The 21,628-nt window shown below is 36.8% G+C and overlaps 1 protein-coding gene across 9 annotated transcripts in view; it reads right to left on the bottom strand.

Annotated features, from left to right (window-relative positions):
* The window catches only part of NBEA (neurobeachin), a 656,478-nt gene that overhangs the window by 296,610 nt on the left and 338,240 nt on the right, over positions 1 to 21,628 (bottom strand). For all 9 annotated transcript variants that reach the window (XM_025263201.3, XM_044927359.2, XM_025263205.3 and 6 more), the window contains one exon: positions 20,364 to 20,530. In XM_025263201.3, coding sequence (XP_025118986.2) covers positions 20,364 to 20,530 — 167 coding nt within the window. The remainder of the gene's footprint in view (positions 1 to 20,363; positions 20,531 to 21,628) is intronic.

Raw genomic sequence — 21,628 nt, 5'->3', positions numbered from 1 at the left:
TTTCCAGTTTAATTGCATAGACAGCCTTAGTTTTTGAAAATTCATTGATATTTTTCATTACAATATATGCACTTTTACTATATTTTAAAGTTAAAAAAATTGCTAATTATTTTAATGCCTTTTGTTTGCTTTCTTATTTTCTGCTACAGTAATCTGTGGTCCATACCATTTCTGTCCTTTATTATGCCTATCTTTGTATGAAATGTTTCCTTGGTAGCTCTAATTTTCCTGAAGAGATCTCTACTCTTTCTCATTCTATTGTTTTCCTCTATTTCCTTGCACTGATCACTGAGGAAGGCTTTCTTATCTCTCCTTGCTATTCTTTGGAACTCTGCATTTGGATGCTTATATCTGTCTTTTTCTCTTTTGCCTTTAGCTTCTCTTGTTTTCTCAGCTATTTGTAATGCCTCCTCAGACAACCATTTAGCCTTTTTGCATTTCTTGTACTTGGGGATGGTCTTGATCACTGCCTCCTGTACAATGTCATGAATCTCTCTCTCTGTCCACAGTTCTTCAGGGACTCTGTCTATCAGATCTAATTCCTGAAATCTATTTGTCACTTACACTGTAAAGTAGGAAGGGATTTGATTTAGATCGTACTTGAATGGTCTAGTGGTTTTCCCTACTTTCTTCAATTTAAGCCTGAAATTTGCAATAAGGAATTCATGATCTGAGCCACAGTCAGCTCCCAGTTTTGTGTCTGCTGACTGTATAGAGCTTCTTTTCATGCAAAGATGGACACAATAAATGACAGAAATGGTATGGTCTAGCAAAAACAGAAGACATAAAGAAGAGATGGTAAGAATATACAGAAGAACTATACAAAAAGATCTTCATGACCCAGATAACCATGATGGTGTGATCACTCACCTAGAGCCAGACATCCTGGAATGAGAAGTCAAGTGAACCTTAGGAAGCATCACTACGAACAAAGCTAGTGGAGGTGATGGAATTCCAGTTGAGCTATTTCAAATCCTGAAAGATGATGCTGTGATAGTGCTGCATTCAATATGCCAGCAAATGTGGAAAACTCAGCAGTGGCCACAGGACTGGAAAAGTTCACTTTTCATTCCAATCCCAAAGAAAGGCAATGCCAAAGAATGCTCAAACTACTGCACAATTGCACTCATTTCACATGCTAGAAAAGTAATGCTCAAAATTCTCCAAACCAGGCTTCAACAGTATGTGAACCATGAAGTTCCAGATGTTCAAGCTGGATTTAGAAAAGGCAGAGGAACCAGAGATCAAATTGCAAGCATCCACTGGATCACTGCAAAATCATGAGAGTTCCAGAGAAACATCTACTTCTGCTTTATTGACTAAGCCAAAGCCTTTGACTGTGTACATCACAACAAACTGTGGAAAATTCTTAAAGAGATGGGAATACCAGACCACCTGACCTGCCTCTTGAGAAATCTATATGCAGGTCCGGAAGCAACAGTTAGAACTGGACACAGAACAGACTGGTTCCAAATCAGGAAAGGCGTACATCAAGGCTGTATATTGTCACCCTGCCTATTTAACTTATATGTAGAGTATATCATGTGAAAGGCCGGGCTGGATGAAGCACAAGCTGGGATCAAGACTGCCGGGAGATGTATCAATAACCTCAGATATGCAGATGACACCACGTTTATGGAAGAAAGCAAAGAACTAAAGAGCCTCTTGAGGAAAGTTAAAGAGAAGAGTGAAAAAGTTGGCTTAAAGCTCAACATTCAGAAAACGAAGATCATGGCATCTGGTCCCATCACTTCATGGGAAATGGATGGGGGAACAGTGTTAGACTTTATTTTGGGGGGGCTCCAAAATCACTGCAGATGGTGACTGCAGCCATGAAATTAAAAGACGCTTACTCCTTGGAAGGAAAGTTATGACCAACCTAGATAGCATATTCAAAAGCAGAGGCATTACTTAGCCAACAAAGGTCCATTTAGTCAAGGCTATGGTTTTTCCAGTGGTCATGTATGGATGTGAGAGTTGGACTGTGAAGAAAGCTGAGCGCCGAAGAATTGATGCTTTTGAACTGTGGTGTTGGAGAAGACTCTTGAGAGTCCCTTGGACTGCAAGGAGATCCAATCCGTCCATTCTAAAGGAGATCAGTCCTGGGTGTTCACTGGAAGGACTGATGCTAAAGCTGAAACTCCAATACTTTGGCCACCTCATGCGAAGAGTTGACTCACTGGAAAAGACCCTGATGCTGGGAGGGATTGGGGGCAGGAAGAGAAGGGGATGACAGAGGATGAGATGGCTGGATGGCATCACCGACTTGATGGACATGAGTTTGAGTGAACTCCCGGAGTTGGTGATGGACAGGGAGGGCTGGCACGCTGCGATTCATGGGGTCGCAAAGAGTCAGACACGAGTGAGCAACTGAACTGGACTGAACTGTGAAGGTAGAAGGCAAATGCTTTCCAAGCACTGGGCCAAGAAAGCAATTTAAAATCAGTCTGAGACAACTGGAAGGTTAAATATCTGGGATGGATAAGTAATCATCACTGGGCTCTGAGCTCGAGGCTTATTCATTGGAAAAGGTAAATTTTAACAAGGTTATGAAATGAGAGATGGCACCTTGCTGTTTCATGACAGTTCAGATGTAAAAGCTTGGAAGCATTTGAACTGGGGGAAATCAACCATCAAAATTATAGGGAATAGAGATTAACGCTGTAGAAGAAAAGGATATCCTGTCAAACCCTAATCCCCACAGGACAGTTTCTTCTTATTACCAGCCTCATCAGTTTAACCTAAATGGACCTTTTAGTTCTTCACTGGCAGGGGATTGGATTTTGCCATTTGTCTTCTTCCTCAATCACAGATCAGGACTTAAGAAGCTTCGTCCTCTACCTAGCAATTTACCATCTCTGCTACTGGTCCATGCTGCTCCTTAGCTGATACTCCTTTTGATCAACACCAACAGTCCTACCACCACTGTAGATCACTTCCACAGGGGTAGGAAAATCTGTCTCTTCTCTTAATCTATGTCGAGTTAAAATATAACCCTCTCCCTGCCAAAAAACATCCAAAACCAAGCCAAACAGCTCGACCCCAACCTGCCAACAAACAAAACATTTCACAGCAGATACTCAGTTCTTATCAGTGCTTTCCCTATTGATTAATTCTTTAAGGAAATATGAAACAAAGGATATTGATAGTCATAGCCTTTTCATTCCCATAGAATTTATCCTCTCACTGGGAAGCAAGGGCACCTAAACATTTACTAGGATGAAATGCTGGACAGCGGCCTCAATACAGGAGATCTCCAGGCTGCTCAGTTGGGAACAACACTATTAAACCTAAGCAGGCTTATCACAACTTATCTCCCTTTATTGGAGCATGTGCCCACAACTTCACAACCCTTTTTCCTTAACTACTTCACTACTCTTAATCTTCCTCTCCTTCAACAGTTTCATAATCTGGAAGGGAGGAACACCCCATTCCTTCTGTCATCAATCTCCCCTCAAGACTTTTGCCTCCTGGAGACCATTCCTCAGTTCTTGCATAATTCTAGACAACTGGGATAATTTACAGAATGAATGAAAAGTAGGGGGAAAAAAAAGAACAATGAACCAAAGGACATGTGTGACAGCAAAAGACTTGTCTTTATTCTAAAATAAGAGTTGCCTTGTGCAAACTTATGTTTTATGAATAACAGTAACATTATAATTATATTGTCATTAATGTGATGGAAGTTCTAAATAAGGAAAAAATTCAGGCTTATAAAAATGTTTATAGACACTTGAAACACAGTAGGCAAATGAAATTTAACTAAATTTAAAATGAGAGGAACAACATTTTTAAAAAGTGATGAAGGTTTCTCTGGAATGATTGCAACATTCATATATAGCAGCCATATCAATGAACAAATGCCAGACAGCAACTTCATAATGCTTAAGGGCTCTGTGCTTTACAGCACTACCCGTAATGGAAAAGTTAATGTAGCATTGAATAAAAGTGAGCTGCTCAGCTGCTGCTGTAAAACCTCTAGATCATGGAAATAATGGGCCATTCCCCCCCCACCCCCCATTTTCACCAAAAACAACAGTTTAAAAAATAAAAAGAAAATTTTTAAAAAGTAACAACAACATCAAAGATTTATGACTTATACTACCCAGTGAATCCCTGACAAATCATATGCCAGTTAGGTTTCCCCTCAAAACACTTTAAAGGTAAAAAATATTTAACAAAGAGGTGTTGTCTTTCAAATATTCAAGAATCAATAGTTTATTAAGAAACTGAAAACAACAAAAATATCATTCATATTAAACTACAAATTAAAAAATTAGGAAACATGCCTAACATTTTCCCTAAACATTAGGCCTACATATGTTAACTTTTAATTTTTAAAAAGCCACCTCAAAATTTTAAAACCAAAGGCTGAATTTCTGACTTTACAGCATAGTTGGTGATATTTTTTTCTTAGAAAAACTTTACTAATGAACAATACTCTCCAAAGGTTTATTTAGGAAAGTTATTTCTACTAAATATTCTAGATGTATAAAAATACACATACTGTCATGTATTTCTATATATTTATAAAAATGCTTACTCCTTGGAAGGAAAGTTATAACCAACTAGATAGCATATTCAAAAGCAGAGACATTACTTTGCCAACAAAGGTCCGTCTAGTCAAGGCTATGGATTTTCCTGTGGTCATGTATGGATGTGAGAGTTGGACTGTGAAGAAAGCTGAGCACTGGAGAATTGATGCTTTTGAACTGTGGTGCTGGAGAAGACTCTTGAGAGTCCCATGGACTGCAAGGAGATCCAACCAGTCCATTCTAAAGCAGATCAGTCCTGGGTGTTCTTTGGAAGGAATGATGCTAAAGCTGAAACTCCAGTACTTTGGCCACCTCATGCAAAGAGCTGACTCATTGGAAAAGACTCTGATGCTGGGAGGGATTGGGGGCAGGAGGAGAAGGGGATGACAGAGGGTGAGATGGCTGGATGGCATCACCGACTCGATGGCTGTGAGTCTGAGTGAACTCTGAGAGTTGGTGATGGACAGGGAGGCCTGGTGTGCTGCAATTCATGGGGTCGCAAAGAGTCGGACACGACTGAGCGACTGAACTGAATGCCAATTACTAAATGCTTTCATTTAGATGACAGTGAGAAGTATAAAAGAAAACCATAAGGTAAGTAATTAGAAATCAGACTGGTAAAGATATGTTTGCTGCTGCTGCTGCTAAGTCGCTTCAGTCATGTCCGACTCTGTGCGACACCACAGACGGCAGCCCACCAGGCTCCCCTGTCCCTGGGATTCTCCAGGAAAGAACACTGGAGTGGGTTGCCATTTCCTTCTCCAATGCATGAAAGTGAAAAGTGAAAGTGAAGTCGCTCAGTTGTGTCCGACTCCTAGTGACCCCATGGACTGCAGCCCACCAGGCTCCTCCATCCATGGGATTTTCCAGGCAAGAGTACTGGAGTGGGGTGCCATTGCCTTCTCCGAAGATATGTTTAAGTGTCTGTTAATATTGTGGGCTTAAAATATTAATTTCTTAATAAACACTAGATAAAATGTTGCAGGATAGTGTAGAATAGGAATTGTGCGTGAGTGCTCAGTCATGTCCAACTCTTTGCAACTCCATGGACTGTAGCCTGCCATGCTCCTCTGTCCATGGAATTCTCCAGGCAATAATACTGGAGTGGTTTGTCATTTCCTACTCCAGGGGTCCTTCCAGACCCAGGGATCAAATCCATGTCTCTTGTGTCTCCTGTACTGGCAGGAAGATGCAGTAGGATATTGTTTTCTAATTTATCTAATTTATATTCCACAATTGTATGAAATAAGCTATTATGTTGTATTTTATAAATGAAAAATATTGAAGCTTGGAGAATTTAGGAAATTTACCAAAGTTACACAAATATTCAGCTCTGGAGATAAATTTTATTCAAGTCTGAGTCCTTGAACGTAATACTATCTATATAATTATTTAATTAATACTTACAAAGCAATAATGTAATGAACTTAAATTTTACATTTATCAATTTAGTTTATTTTTCTTATGTTCAAAGTTTCCCAATGATGCACTGAAAATTAGAATTCTGTTAAACACATAAAATATTATAGTTAATATATTCAAAATATTCTGAATTATAGTATTGCTCATTCTTTCTATATTGCAAGGTAAAAAAAGAAAGTCAGAGGTGGAAGCTGAAGTAAAGTCCTTATTTAGTACTTTATCCAAACTTAATAATTTCTGAAACATTAGCAAATAAACCTAAATAATATTATTATTCTTTATTGAGTACATTTGGTAACATTTCAGAATCCTTTGGGACCAGTTATAGGTACTTTGAACTCCTGCATTCATTAATTCTTTCATTCAATTACCTCCTCACTTACTCAGCAATATTTATTTACACACCACCTCTTACATGTCAGGTACTCTGATACATACAAAGAACTTTGGCTCCTGAGGAACTTGGGGTTTGGGTAGTAAAGTAAAAAGATAAATATACATGTATGGCAGGGATATAAGCCAAGTAAAAATGTGTTAAAGAAGCGAGGAGGAAGGAACTAAACCAAAAATGTAACACTTAAGTTCAGTCTTCTCCACTTTAAGCTCTCACAGACGTCAAGTAAACAGTTGGAAATTCTAATTTGACCAGGTGGCATTTCAACAAGTCAGTCTGTGGACAACAAACACATGCTGGGATGGTCTGAGTCTTTGATTCTGGGCAGAGGCTGGAATAGCAAACCCTCCTTAACCATACTTTCTAGCCCTAGCATCTGAAACCCAAAACACACTGAACTGAGTTGATATACTACTTTTTAGGTGTAATTTAAGTATTTTTGGATTTTTTAATATTTAAGAAGTTATCCTTTGGGGAAATATGGGGTAAGGAGTGAAATAATCATAAGAATTAAAATAACTAACATTTGTACTTACTGTTTTTAACCATCACAACCTACTTAAGAGCTGGCTATATCAATAATAATGTAAATTTTAAATGTGAAAAAGAGATCAGAGAGGTAATTTTAAAATATTTGGAGTACAGAATGTTTCGAAAGATGAAAACAAAGAATACTAATATAAAGGGATTTATAATATATACTCTGAATAAAAACAAATAATCTTGGGTTGCAGGAAGATGGATGAAACTGTAATTTCAAAGTGAAAAGCATTATTAAAATGGCAGGGCTTCAAGTTGGACAGAATAGATACTGAAGAACCTCAAGAAACACAGAGTGACAAATGTGAGGTATTTTATTTCTCTAGATCCTGAATTATATATACCAAAATTAGATGAGCAGAGAGTAGTCACAAAGGTACTTTGTGGAGCATATGTTAGGTTGTATTATAAGATGACTCATTTTATAGATCAAATGAGTTACCAAAGTTGAGGTTTCATCAAAACGATCTGCGAGATGGTAAATAAGCAGTAATTAGGTTAAACCAGAAAAGAAAACTTTACTTCTGATATGGATTTAAAAGACCAATATGTGACACAGAATACCTGTGGCGGATTCATTTTGATATTTGGCAAAACTAATACAATTTTGTAAAGTTTAAAAATAAAATTAAAAAAAAAATAAATTTATATTAAAAAAATAAATAAATAAATAAATAAAGTAAGTAGCAACTATTCCTTAAGGGAACAGTGCCCTTGAACATTAAGTTAGTGCCTTTGAACTAGCAATACTTGAAACCAATGCTCACATAACTCTGACCATGACACCATCAAATCTACTGTAAGGTGAAAATTGTAATTATCACTCAATTATTATATTTGTAATGACTGCTCCTAAAGAAGTTAACAAGGTATTTTGCTACTTATCTTTTTCATATGTTAACTTACTGCTTAATAATGTACCTTAAAGTGCACTAAAACATACTCAGCTTCTCAGCTGATAAATCTAAAGCTTTAAAAATGCCTGTGTGATGGTTTATATTTGGCATATTTTATTGCCTAGACCTCAAATGTCTTTCTTCATACAAAAGTCAGCCGTACTCAATTTTAAAATTTATATTAAGATTCAAAAGGCATAAAAACCCTCTTTATGGAATACCCCATTCCCTGGCTCTGAACTGCATCTTCATCTGTAGAGTGTTTGACTGCAATTTGGTAACTATTTACTGAATAATGGTAACACAAAAGAACTCCACTTGAAAGAACACAGTTTCTTACTGTCTACAAAGAGATATTACAATTTGTAACTTCTACAAAAATCATATGAATCAAGTTTTTAGGGCTTATATTAGCTTGAAAAGCTATTAAAACAGTTTTTCTTAGGGCTCAGTTGTCTATACCTAAAAGTAGAGGAGCTGATTATATCTTTAATGATACACATCAGCCTTTTCTTCATGGAAGATTGTTTTCAACTTGATGCTAATGGCCTAAGATTCAATTAGTAAAGATACATGATTCATCTTATTTTTCTGGGACTTGTATCATATCGGTAATTGGTCTTTCCTGACAGACTTCAGGGCTTCATTTTCTTTGTTTCCTTCCTGAATTGCTACTAAAATGCTTATGGGCTTGTTTTACAGATTTTTTATATTTCTAAAGTAACATTATAAAAATATAAATATCATGCTTCCCCCATAGAAGAATTCTCCCCACAGATTTTACATTATATAGCACACATTTCAAGTTTAGAATTTATTATTACCATGCAAATTGGATTAATAGTAGCCAAAGTACCAAATCCTATTTGAAAAGAGGATTAAAGGTTTTACCATGCCAAACAAAACTGACAAAAAGTTTTTTACATAAGAAGTTGGTAGGAGACAAATGTAAACTAAGATCATTGCAATAGGAGTATTAATAACATTTACTTTCACAAAATGTTGAACAAAAGTTGGATTTTCTTCCGGTTGTGGAGATGGTCTCGGGTATGCAGTGCATTAAGACGTGCTAGACTGTTTTAGTTTCTTCCACTAATTATCCTAGTGCCACACTTTTTTTTTCCTTCTTGAATGACTCAATACCCTCAATTTTTGTTTTTGTTGTTTTTCAGAATGCCTCACTAGTTGTTTACAAAAAAGTGGGATAAAACAAACAGATAAACAGATATTAAGACTTTATGTTTGAGAAACCATATAATCTCAAATATTAAAAAAAGTGCATACAGAAAAAAACTAATACAAGGATGTGATACAATGAAAACACAGTATAGGACAAAGCTATATTAAAACATCCTTGTAAAAACCAACCTTATTATATTAACATTAATAATCTTAAAATGCCAAAAAATTAAACTTTAAAAAATAGTCACTTGCATATTATTTGCATTTATTTTCCTTTTTTCTTAATGAGTATTAGATACTGAAAATACTATTTGAAAATATAGTATAAATCACAATAAATAATTATTTTCTAGCATTACTTAGAAAAAGGGAGTGGTAAAATGCATCTGTAGTATCACTATCTGGGCCACATTTATTCCATCACACAGTTAATTCCTAAAGCTGAAACAATCATTACATTTTGACGTTCATCTGTTTTATTGAACTACCACATGGGAGATTTATGGGAATGCTATCATGTCAGGGTCACAAGATTAAGTGAACAGTGATGACAGTAAATAAGCCATTTCTCTATATTCCAAAGGGTTTAACTCAGTTACTTAAAATGCCATAAACATAAATAGTCTTCTCTCTCTACATTGTATTTGTGACAGATGACTTCAAAATACAGCACTCTAGGGCAATGGCACTTTCCAACTGAACAGGCAACCCTTGTTGACAAAAGACACAAAACGACTTGTAAACACAAATATTAAAAGCAATTTCACATTTTAACCCATAAAATTTTAGTGTGCATAAAATATAGAGCAGTATCACTGTAAACTACTCATTTATAAAAGCAAAAATGATGTAGTTATAAAAACGGTATTTGCTGAGGAAAATATTGTTCAAATTCAAATTCTTAAATGTTTGTAAGAATGTTTTCATGTCATTTCATGAGTTTCAAAGAGTCAATGAGTTTAACACATTATTTTAGGGAGTGTAGTGATATTTAAGTAAAAATATCTAAAATATCTTTAAAAAATATCAAAAAAGCAAGCTTATAAAAACAATTACCTCAAAGGCATCCAGAGAGTTTTCTCAACAGCCTAATAATGTACTATCTCCAATGATTCTTACAAAATTGCCAGCTGCCAAGATAACAGATGCTACTGCCTGAAAAATATTTTCTACAGTTTGGTATATGAATATTTTAACTAGCAGCCAAATAAAGGACTGAGGTACTGTGATAAACTTAATTTGACTTTAGGCACTTATTTCAAGTGGTCAAAAATCTTTTAACTTTATGCTATTTGAAGGTCAAGGAGAAGTTTTGTTACTGTGGAGATCCAAAACATTAATTTTTATTTTAAAACTAATTATGTCAATGCCTGAGAAAGTGTCTAATTTTTGTGAGTTTTATTATTTTATATTTGTTTATTGATTTTTTTCATTATTTTCATTTGCGTAAATTATGTCATTCTAATGTTATATGACAGAATGTGGTCCACCGGAGAGGGGAATGGCAAACCACTTCAGTATTCTTGCCTTGAGAACCCCATGAACAGTATGAAAAGGCAAAATGATAGGATACTGAAAGGTGAACCCCCCAGGTCAGTAGGTGCCCAATATGCTACTGGAGATCAGTGGAGAAACAACTCCAGAAAGAATGAAGGGATGGAGTCAAAGCAAAAACAATACCCAGTTGTGGATGTGACTGGTGATAGAAGCAAGGTCCGATGCTGTAAAGAGAAAGATTGCATAGGAATCTGGAATGTGAGGTCCATGAATCAAGGCAAATTGGAAGTGGTCAAACAGCAGATGGCAAGAGTGAACATCGACATTCTAGGAATCAGCAAACTAAAATGGACTGGAATGGATGAATTTAACTCAGATGACCATTATATCTACTACTGTGGGCAGGAATCCCTTAGAAGAAATGGAGTAGTTATCATGGTCAACAAAAGAGTTCCAAATGCAGTACTTGGATGCAATCTCAAAAAAAGACAGCATGATCTCTGTTCATTTCCAAGGCAAACCATTCAATATCACAGTAATCCAAGTCTATGCTCCAACCAGTAACGCTGAAGAAGCTGAAGTAGAACGGTTGTTCTATGAAGACCTACAAGACCTTTTAGAACTAACACCCAAAAAATATGTCCTTTTCATTATAGGGGACTGGAATGCAAAAGTAGGAAGTCAAGAAACACCTGGAGTAACAGGCAAATTTGGCCTTGGAATACAGAATGAAGCAGGGCAAAGGTGAATAGAGTTTTGCCAAGAGAAGGCACTGGTCATAGCAAACACCCTCTTCCAACAACACAAGAGAAGACTCTACACGTGGACATCACCAGATGGTCAACACCGAAATCAGATTGATTATATTCTTTGCAGCCAAAGAATAGGGAAGCTCTATACAGTCAGCAAAAACAAGACCGGGATGACTATGGCTGAGATCATGAACTCCTTATTGCCAAATTCAGACCTAAAATGAAGAAAGTAGGGAAAACCACTAGACCATTCAGTTCAGTTCAGTTGCTCAGTCGTGTCTGACTCTTCGCAACCCCATGAATCGCAGCACGCCAGGCCTCCCTGTCCATCACCAACTCCCGGAGTTCACCCAAACTCCTGTCCATCGAGTCGGTGATGCCATCCAACCATCTCATCCTCTGTCGTCCCCTTCTCCTCCTGCCCCCAATCCCTCCCAGCATCAGAATCTTTAATGAGTCAACTCTTCGCATGAGGTGGCCCAAGTATTGGAGTTTCAGCTTTAGCATCATTCCTTCCAAAGAACACCCAGGACTGATCTGCTTTAGAATGGACTGGTTGGATCTCCTTGCAGTCCATGGGACTCTCAAGAGTCTTCTCCAACACCACAGTTCAAAAGCATCAATTCTCCAGTGTTCAGCTTGAAGAAAGTAGGGAAAACCACTAGACCATTCAGATATGACCTAAATCAAATCCCTTATGATTATACAGTGGAAGTGAGAAATAGATTTAAGGGCCTAGATCTGATAGATAGAGTGCCTGATGAACTATGGATGGAGGTTTGTGACACTGTAGAGGAGAGAGGGATCAAGACCATCCCCATGGAAAAGAAATTCAAAAAAGCAAAATGGCTGTCTAGGGAGGCCTTAAAAATAGCTGTGAAAAGAAGAGAAGTGAAAAGCAAAGGAGAAAAGGAAAGATCTAAGCATCTTAATGCAGAGTTCCAAAGAGTAGCAAGAAGACATAAGAAAGCCTTCCTCAGCGATCAATGCAAAGAAATACAGGAAAACAATAGAATGGGAAAGACTATAGAGCTCTTCAAGAAAATCAGAGATACAAAGGGAACATTTCATGCAAAGATGGGCTCGATAAAGGACAGAAATGGTATGGACCTAACAGAAGCAGAAGATATTAAGAGGAGGTGGCAAGAATACACAGAAGAACAGTACAAAAAAAGATCTTCACAACCAAGATAATCAAGATGGTGTGATCACTCACCTAGAGCCAGACATCCTGGAATGTGAAGTCAAGTGGGCCTTAGAAAGCATCACTATGAACAAAGCTAGTGGAGGTGATGGAATTCCAGTTGAGCTATTCCAAATCCTGAAAGACGATGCTGTGAAAGTGCTGCACTCAATATGCCAGCAAATTTGGAAAACTCAGCAGTGGCCACAGGACTGGAAAAGGTCAGTTTTCATTCCAATCCCAAAGAAAGGCAATGCCAAAGAATGCTCAAACTACCACACAATTGCACTCATCTCACACGCTAGTAAAGTAATGCTCAGAATTCTCCAGGCCAGGCTTCAGCAATATGTGAACCGTGAACTTCCTGATGTTCAAGCTGGTTTTAGAAAACCATGGACATGGAACAACAGACTGGTTCCAAATAGGAAAAGGAGTATGTCAAGGCTGTATATTGTCACCCTGCTTATTTAACTTATATGCAGAGTACATCATGAGAAACGCTAGGCTGGAAGAAGCACAAGCTGGAATCAAGACTGCCAGGAGAAATATCAATAACCGCAGTTATGTAGACGACACCACCCTTATGGCAGAAGTGACGAGGAACTAAAAGCCTCTTGATGAAAGTGAAAGAGGAGAGTGAAAAATTTGGCCTAAAATTCAACTTTCAGAAAATGAAGATCATGGCATCTGGTCCCATCACTTCATGGGAAATAGATGGGGAAACAGTGGAAACAGTGTCAGACTTTATTTTTGGGGGGCTGCAAAATCATTGCAGATGGTGATTGCAGCCATGAAATTAAAAGATGCTTACTCCTTGGAAGGAAAGCTATGACCAACCTAGATAGTATATTCAAAAGCAGAGACATTACTTTGCCGTCTCGTCAAGGCTATGGTTTTTTCAGTGGTCATGTATGGATGTGAGAATTGGACTGTGAAGAAAGCTGAGCGCTAAAGAATTGATGCTTTTGAACTGTGGTGTTGGAGAAGACTCTTGAGAGTCCCTTGGACTGCAAGGAAATTCAACCAGTCCATTCTAAAGGACTGGTGTTCTTTGTAAGGAATGATGCTAAAGCTGAAACTCCAGTACTTTGGCCACCTCATGCGAAGAGTTGACTCATTGGAAAAGACTCTGATGCTGGGAGGGATTGGGGCAGGAGGAAAAGCGGATGACGGAGGATGAGATGGCTGGATGGCATCACCGATTCAATGGACGTTGAGTTTGAGTGAACTCCGGGAGTTGGTGATGGACAGGGAGGCCTGGCGTGTTGCAATTCATGGGGTTGCAAAGAGTCGGACATGACTGAGCGACTGAACTGAACTCAATGGTATGTAAAGCATATTATAAATTATTTTATTTTGGAGAGACTGACAGGCTGTTAAAGTTTTCTCTCTCTCTCTTTAAGGGAAGATGAACTTTGATACTTCTAAAAGTATTTGCTGAATCTGGTAATACCACTTTGGTCTTTTCCCCATTTGGAATATTCTCCCAGCTTCACAGGCTTTTCCTTTCATTTACTGAAGACTCAGAAGTTGCTCACAATTTTCCTTTCCATCCCAAATACTGTAATTATATGTCAAGGTTGTATACATCATGCACAATACCGAGCTGGATGAATCACAAGCTGGAATCAAGACTGTCAGGAGAAATATCAATACCTCAGATATGCAGATGACACTACTCTAACTACAGAAAAGTAAAGTGGAACTAAAGAGCCTCTTAATGAGGGTGAAATAGGAGAGAGAAAAAGCCAGCTTAAAACTCAAAATTCAAAAAACTAAGATCATGGCATCCAGTCCCTCCACTTCATGGTAAAAAGAAGGGGAAAATGTCAAAGCAGTGACAGATTTTCTTTCTTTGGGCTCCAAAATCACCGCAAGTGGTGACTGCAGCTATGAAATTCAAAGATGCTTGATACTTGGAAGGAAAGTGTGACAAACCTAGATAGGATATTAAAAAAGCAGACACATCACTTTGCCAACAAAATTTTGTACAGTCAGAGCTATGGTTTTTCTAGTAGTTGTGTATGGATATGAGAGCTGGACCATAAATAAAGCTGAATGCCAAAGAATTGATGTTTTTGAATTGTGGTGGTAGATAAGATTCTTTAGAGTCCCTTGGTGGAGAAGGCAATAGCACCCCACTCCAGTACTCTTGCCTGGAAAATCCCATGGACAGAGAAGCCTGGTAGGCTGCAGTCCATGGGGTCGCTAAGAGTCAGACACGACTGAGCGACTTCACTTCCACTTTTCACTTTCATGCATTGGAGAAGGAAATGGCAACCCACTCCAGTATTCTTTCCTGGAGAATCTCAGGGACGGGGGAGCCTGGTGGGCTGCCGTCTATGGGGTTGCACAGAGTCGGACACGAGTGAAGCGACTTAGCAGCAGCAGCAGAGTCCCTTGGACTGCAAGGAGATCAAACCAGTCAATCCTAAAGGAAATCAACCCTCAATATTCATTGGAAGGACTGATGCTGAAGCTGAAGCTTCTATACTTTGGCTACCTTATGCAAAGAGCTGACTCACTTAAAAAGACCCTGATACTGGGAAAGATTGAAGCCAAAAGCAGAAGGCCGCAGAGAATAAGATGGTTAGATAGCATCACTAACTCAGTGGAGATGAATCTGAGTAAACTCTGGGAGGCACTGAAGGACATGGAAGCCTGGCATGCTGTAGTCCACAGGTTCACAGAGTCGGACATGACTTAGCGACTAAACAATAACAATTCAACTTGAGTGCCAAATGCAAGATTCCATCCTTTCAGTTTCTTGATCTCATTATTATGATTTTCAACTTGACTCCACTTAATTATTGTATTTTTATGACCACATTCTGGTTGTGTTAACCTGTTCTTATATATTTCTGAAATCTTAAAATCAAACATCTGAGAGATTCCCATAGTTTCAGTTCACTGACTCTTATTTTCTTGACTCCATTATTTTCTGTGTATCAGTCCCCTGCTTTCTTTACTTTGCTTCCTTCCTTAACTATTTAAATTATCACTTATCACTCTATCACTTCAATCACTTTCTTATTTTTAACTTAATATGTTTACTCCTTTGCCTTGATGAAACTATCCAGCAATAAACAACCCTAGAAGTGATGAATTAAAGATAATGTGCTTTTTAACCTATTTAAAGATAGAGCTTAATAGTCACAGATACAGTTCTTTCTCTTTTTGGCTGTTGACAGAATATAAGCAGTTTCTTACATATTTTAAAAATTTACAATTAGGCTCCTTCCTTTTATTTGGAAGGAAATGGAGTACAGACCTTGTAATCTATTGTAATCAAATGTTTTGCGGTATCAGAGAAAACATCATGTGATACAATCAGAGAAGTTGGGAAAATAATTCAAAATATAGTATAATTAACTCAAAATAAAATCCCACTACCCTACAAGAATCCATATTCTAACAACTTTTGGTGGTTGGAAGAAGAAAACATATAGATGTATTGCTGACATGATCTGTTGAGGGACAATGTGTGTACGTGTGCTGTATGGGGAGTGGGAGATGAAAGAAGTAAATCAAGGAATAAGAGAGATGAGATTTGTTGGGGATTGGAAATAAATATTTGGCCATGTCTAAGAAGTGCATCACATGCACGAACAGTGACCTACTGTCATATGGAGCTCTATTTTCTTCTTCATGGTAGACTTTTCCATTAAAATATGATCCGGGCAAGGCAAACTCAATAATCATCTTCCCATCTACACCACTTCTTTCAGTGTTTCTGAGTTCTGAGAATGGCACCACCATTACCTGGTGAGTGATGACAGCAACCTGGACAACATTCTTGATTCTTTACTAACCATTTAATCATCAAGTCACAATGACATTACATAATTTTAGATGTATGTTTTCTATTAAAGTGGTTAGAATCAGTGATCTAAACTAATTAGAACACAATGAGTTGAATGTTAAAGATTCAAGTACCCAATGTTAAAGATTTCCAAGTATCCAAGGAAAATGAAAATCTGTTCCATGGTTACAGAACCTATAGTTCAAACAGATGGTTGCAAAAAAGTCCCAGCCAGAGAATAAAATGGATCAGAAAACTAAGCAAAATCCCCACTACACTGTATGCCAACTTCTCCAAAATAAGCAGGGTTTTGGATCTAGAAATCTGAGGCTATTTTTACCTTCTTAGCAGATATGAGATACTCCTTTTAAAAGGCAGCTGAACTATCCCAGAAGACATGTTGGACAATGAGTCTTGAGGGAAGAAGAGACTGAGGTATCCAGGGTTTGGGTAGTTTATTGTAAGACTAAGAAGATGATGTAAGAAGAGGGTCCTGAAAGTGAGATGGTACATTTACTTCCAATGAAAGGGCAGGAACATGTGCAGCTGTTCCCCAGGTACCACAGCTCGTTGCATTAATGCAGAAACTAAAGTCTAATTTTGTCCAGAAACAGACCTGCTTTTAAGAATAAGCGTATCTCTAGAGCCCAGAGTAAAATGAAGATCCAGAGCTTTACATTAATAAGATTAGCAGAATCTCAGCATAATCCTTGAGTGTGTGGGGCCCTATTAATAAATAAGACTGAGTTTTCCAACTCCCATGGAAGGGACTCAGGGCAAATTAATTCAGGTTTAAATAAAATCTGAGTACAGTGGTTGTAGTTCATACCCATTATAAATGGCATCAGTAAACATTTTAAGTCAAAGGACAGAGAAATGGAGCCAGGAAGTGAAAGTTAATATGACTGTTTCAAAATATTTCAAATCTAGACTTTGTTTCAAAAGCATATGATTTTCACTTCAAATACTACCTGCTCACTCCTTGCTTTATGTTTTAGTGTTTAATTTACATTACTTTAAGTTAATATTTTGTGCTTATAATGCTGATTTTGGGTTATTTCATTACTTTGACTTTAAATTCTTGATAGAGTGACAGAACTCTTGATACAGATCAAGTCTTGTTTTGAAAGTGTAGACTATCAGATTGAAATCCAATAACTATGTCCATCCTCTCATTTGAACCTGTTATATTTATTTATATAACTTTTTAGAAGTGATGGCATGCTATTCTATGAAGTTTCATAGCCATTAAATGAGAATGAGCTATGATACGAATATTTTTTTATTTCTAAGCAGGTTAATTTTTTCGTCATCTTAGATTTCACAGTATTAACAAGATCACAATTAATATTAATAGATTGTTTCTTCTACTTAGTGCTACCAACATACTTGTCAATACAACTTGTAATGTATATTTTAAAAAAGCTCTCAAATTCTAGTTTTTCCACAGGGAAGAAATCAAGATCAATAACATTATATGAATTCAAAAGTTAAAATATGTTAGAGCCAGCGAGCAGCATAATTGAGTCAAAAGATAAAGTTAAAAGGAATTGTATGTTAAAACTAAACATTTTATATAAAACAGGAAGTAGAACATTATAGAGATGAAATTCCTTCAGATTTAACATATATTTAATAACAAGAATATATCTATAAGTGGTATTCAACCTCTCCACTGAGGAAACTACAAGGCTATTGGAAGAGACAGGCACATCTACGTTGTTATAAAACATTAAGTGATATACCATAGATAGTTGCAATACAGATAATTACCACAAACTATGAGGAATCAGGTTTACAAAAGATAGAGAACCCAGGAAACTCTATAGAAAGGGTGACATGTGACCTCAGCTATAACAGGTTGACCATATTTTCCTATTTCTTCTAGTATATGTCTTCATAAAGCAGCCAGACTAATCTTTTTAAACATAAATCAGATCATGTTACCCTTCTGCTCAAAACCCTTCACTGTTTTTCATGCCACTTAGGATAAAGTCACAAATCCTTGTGATCTACAGGACTTTAAATCATCAGGCTCATATGTTCCTCTCCAGCCTCATCTCAAGACACCACCCCCACCGCTCACTGAGCTGCAGACATAAAACTCCCCTTTCTGTTCATTTTATTATCTTTATTATCTCTATAGTCTGAGTCTTTGTAATGTTTGTCTCCTAATGTTCTATATTCCACACTTTGCTGATGATTCCCTTCTCATCCCTCAAAACTTGGCCTAAACTGACCTTCTTTGAAAAAGTCTTTGCATCTATTGAGATAATCATATGGGGAGGGAAGAGGGAGGGGGGTTCAGGATGGGGAACATGTGTGTACCTGTGGCGGATTCATGTTGATGCATGGCAAAACCAATACAATATTGTAAAGTTAAAAAATAAAATAAAATTTGAAAAAAAGGAAAAAAAAAAAAAAAGAAAAAGTCTTCCCTGAAATCTCTAATCTAAAATAAAGATTCTCTGTTACACTCTTTCTTTCAGAGTACCCTATATTTTTCTTTCCTAACATTTGCTGAATTTTGTTATTAATGTTTTATTTCTGTAATTATTTGTTTACTATCAGCCCCTTCTACCAGACTATAATTTAATTATGTGAGGGCAGGCCAGGCTTTGGTGCTCAGCTGTTTCATCAAATACTAGTCTAGATGTTGCTGTGAAGGTATTTTGTAGGTGTGATAACATGTATAATCAGTTGACTATAAGTAAAGGATATTATGCCCAGTAATGTGGGTGGGACTCATCTAATCAGTTGAAGGTCTTAAGAGAAAAGACCTAGGTTTCCTGGAGAAGAAGGAATTCTGCTGCAAGACAGAAATCCTGTCTGGGCTTCCAGACTGCCAGCCCAGCCTACAGATTTCAGATTTGCCAGGTCCCATAAGCATGTGAGCCAATTCTTTAAAATAAATTGGTATCTATATATCTATATTCATATCCATACCTACATCTATATCTGTATCTTATACATATTCTGTTGGATCTTTTCTGTTTGTCTGGTGAACCCTGACTGATACAGTCTGCTTCTACTTGTAAAACTGTGTGATACTACACAGGTTTCACTTAAACTCTGAAATCTTCAAATTTCTTTATTGTAATATGAAAAAAAAAATTCAGTATCAACCTTAATAGAGATTTTCTGAATGTTAAAAAAAAATCTCATTTAACATTCTTAGTATAGTGCCTGGTAAACAATAAATATTTAATTAATGTTAGATGTGGTGGTATTGTTATTATTATAAGAAACAAATATCTAGAGTTAGCTATTTTTAAAGATGTTTATGTTATAATATTACTTTAAATTCAAATAATAAAGTTTTCTTAAATCTATCTTATACTTGAGATCCAAGGACAGTTGATCAACTACTATCCTGGTCATATTCCAGATGTTCTCTCTAGCTAACAGAATCACTTCTACCAGAATTTTTCTTAGTGTCCTTTCCACAGTTAACCAACTCCTAAATTCTGCCAGACAGAGACTGGATAAAAACATTCAATAAGACAATACTAATATATACAAATGAAGGACCTTAGCAATCTAAATATAGTGACCTGACTCACTACTATTTTTCTAGAAAACATTGTGCAGAAGAAAACAAAACAATTTTATGCCCACAAAATTTTAGTAGAAAAACACTTTTTATTATTGTCTCAAAAATAGCCTAATTTGAGATGAAAACCTTTCCTAAGAAAAAATGAATAGAGAAATGTGAAATAAAATATTTTTAAACAATGTATTACTTCTCCATAATACATGCTTATATTATTATTACTTTTATGTAAGAAAAATTAAGAATGATATAAATCTAATAATCTGAAGAGTTGACTCTAAAAGATTAAAAACAAACCATTTCTACACCCTTGCTATATATGAGAAATGACAGTCTAAAATACTTGTCTAAACAAATTATGTATTGTCATACATAATTATAAATTAGAAATAACTTCCATTAGATTACTTGTAAAAGTTTAGATTTTCTTTTAAAGCCATTCTAAAGAGTCATTAAAAAGATTTCAGGAAAAAGATTAAGCAATTTATAATACTTTAAAATAATAGTCTATGAGTAATTTTTAAGTTTATAGTTATTTTTTATTTATAACTTTTAAAATTAACCTATGGGTTACTATTTACTTCTAGTATTTTTTTTTACAACTCACCTATGAGAAACTGCTCCCCATGCACCATGCTTATTTGTGAGAATGTTCAAGATTTTCTGTTTCAACTGATTTGCAGTCACGTGGTCCCGATGCTTTGCGGCACTTATGAGATGGTCACACATCTTCTCTTCCTCTCTTCTATCAGCAGCATATTGGGCACACTGTGACTAAAAGAAATACCAACAGTGCATGATAATACACCTCTATCTATATAGGAAAGAAATGGTATCTAGCCTTGAATTAAAGGGTAATCATTATCAATTCAATTTTTAAAACTCAAGATAATATAATATTTTGAAAGTTATTCTAGTATATATGTATGTGTATATATATATGCATATACATATGGTCACTTTTCAAACTGGTAAAACTGTGTTCTTCCTATGTGTTTATACATAAAGTATATGGAAAGCAATTTGAATGTTAATAATCTGGGTCTCCCGCATTGTAGGCAGATTCTTTACCATCTGAGTCACAAGGAAAGCCCATTAAGTAATATTATCAGATAATTTATGACTTTTAATCTACTTTCCAATCCTGAAATTCTGATTTTAACATATTCTAAAAGTGAGCATTTTAGAAACAAAATAGTTTATCAAAAATGTAAATCTACTTATTATTTTACCAATACAATGTTGTTGTTGCTGTTTCGTTGCTACGTAGTGTCTGACTTTTTGTGACCCCATGGATGGTAGCCTGCCAGGCTGCTCTATAGATGGGATTTCCCAGCAAGAACACTGGAGTGGTTTGCCATTTCCTTTTCCAGGAGATAGTCCTGACCGAGGGATTGAACCCAGGTATCCTGCATTGGCAGGGGAATTCTTTACCGCTGAGCTACCAGGGAAGCCCCTATTTAGTATTTAAGTGTTCGTTGTTCAGTCATGTCCAACTCTTTGCCACACCATGGACTGTAGCCTGTCAGGTTCTTTTATCCATGGAATTCTCCAAGCAAGATTACTGGAGTGGGTAGCCATTCCCTCCTCCAGGGGATCTTCGTGACCCAGGGGTTGAACCCAGGTCTCCTGAATTGCAGGAAGATATTTTTTTTTTACCATCTGAGCCACCACGGAAGCCCTATATAGTATCAGCTCAGTTCAGCTGCTCAGTTGTGTACAACTCTTTGCGAATCCATGAACTGCAGCAAGCCAGGCCTCCCTGTCCATCACTAACACCCGGAGTCCACCCAAACCCATGTCCATTGAGTCAGTGATGCCATCCAACTATCTTATCCTATGTTGTCCCATTCTCCTTCTGCCCTCAATCTT

Source organism: Bubalus bubalis, chromosome 13 (genome assembly GCF_019923935.1).
Source record: "Bubalus bubalis isolate 160015118507 breed Murrah chromosome 13, NDDB_SH_1, whole genome shotgun sequence".
NCBI lineage: Eukaryota > Metazoa > Chordata > Mammalia > Artiodactyla > Bovidae > Bubalus > Bubalus bubalis.
The sequence above is the reverse complement of the archived record's forward strand: the minus strand, read 5'-3'. Positions and strand labels throughout refer to the sequence as shown.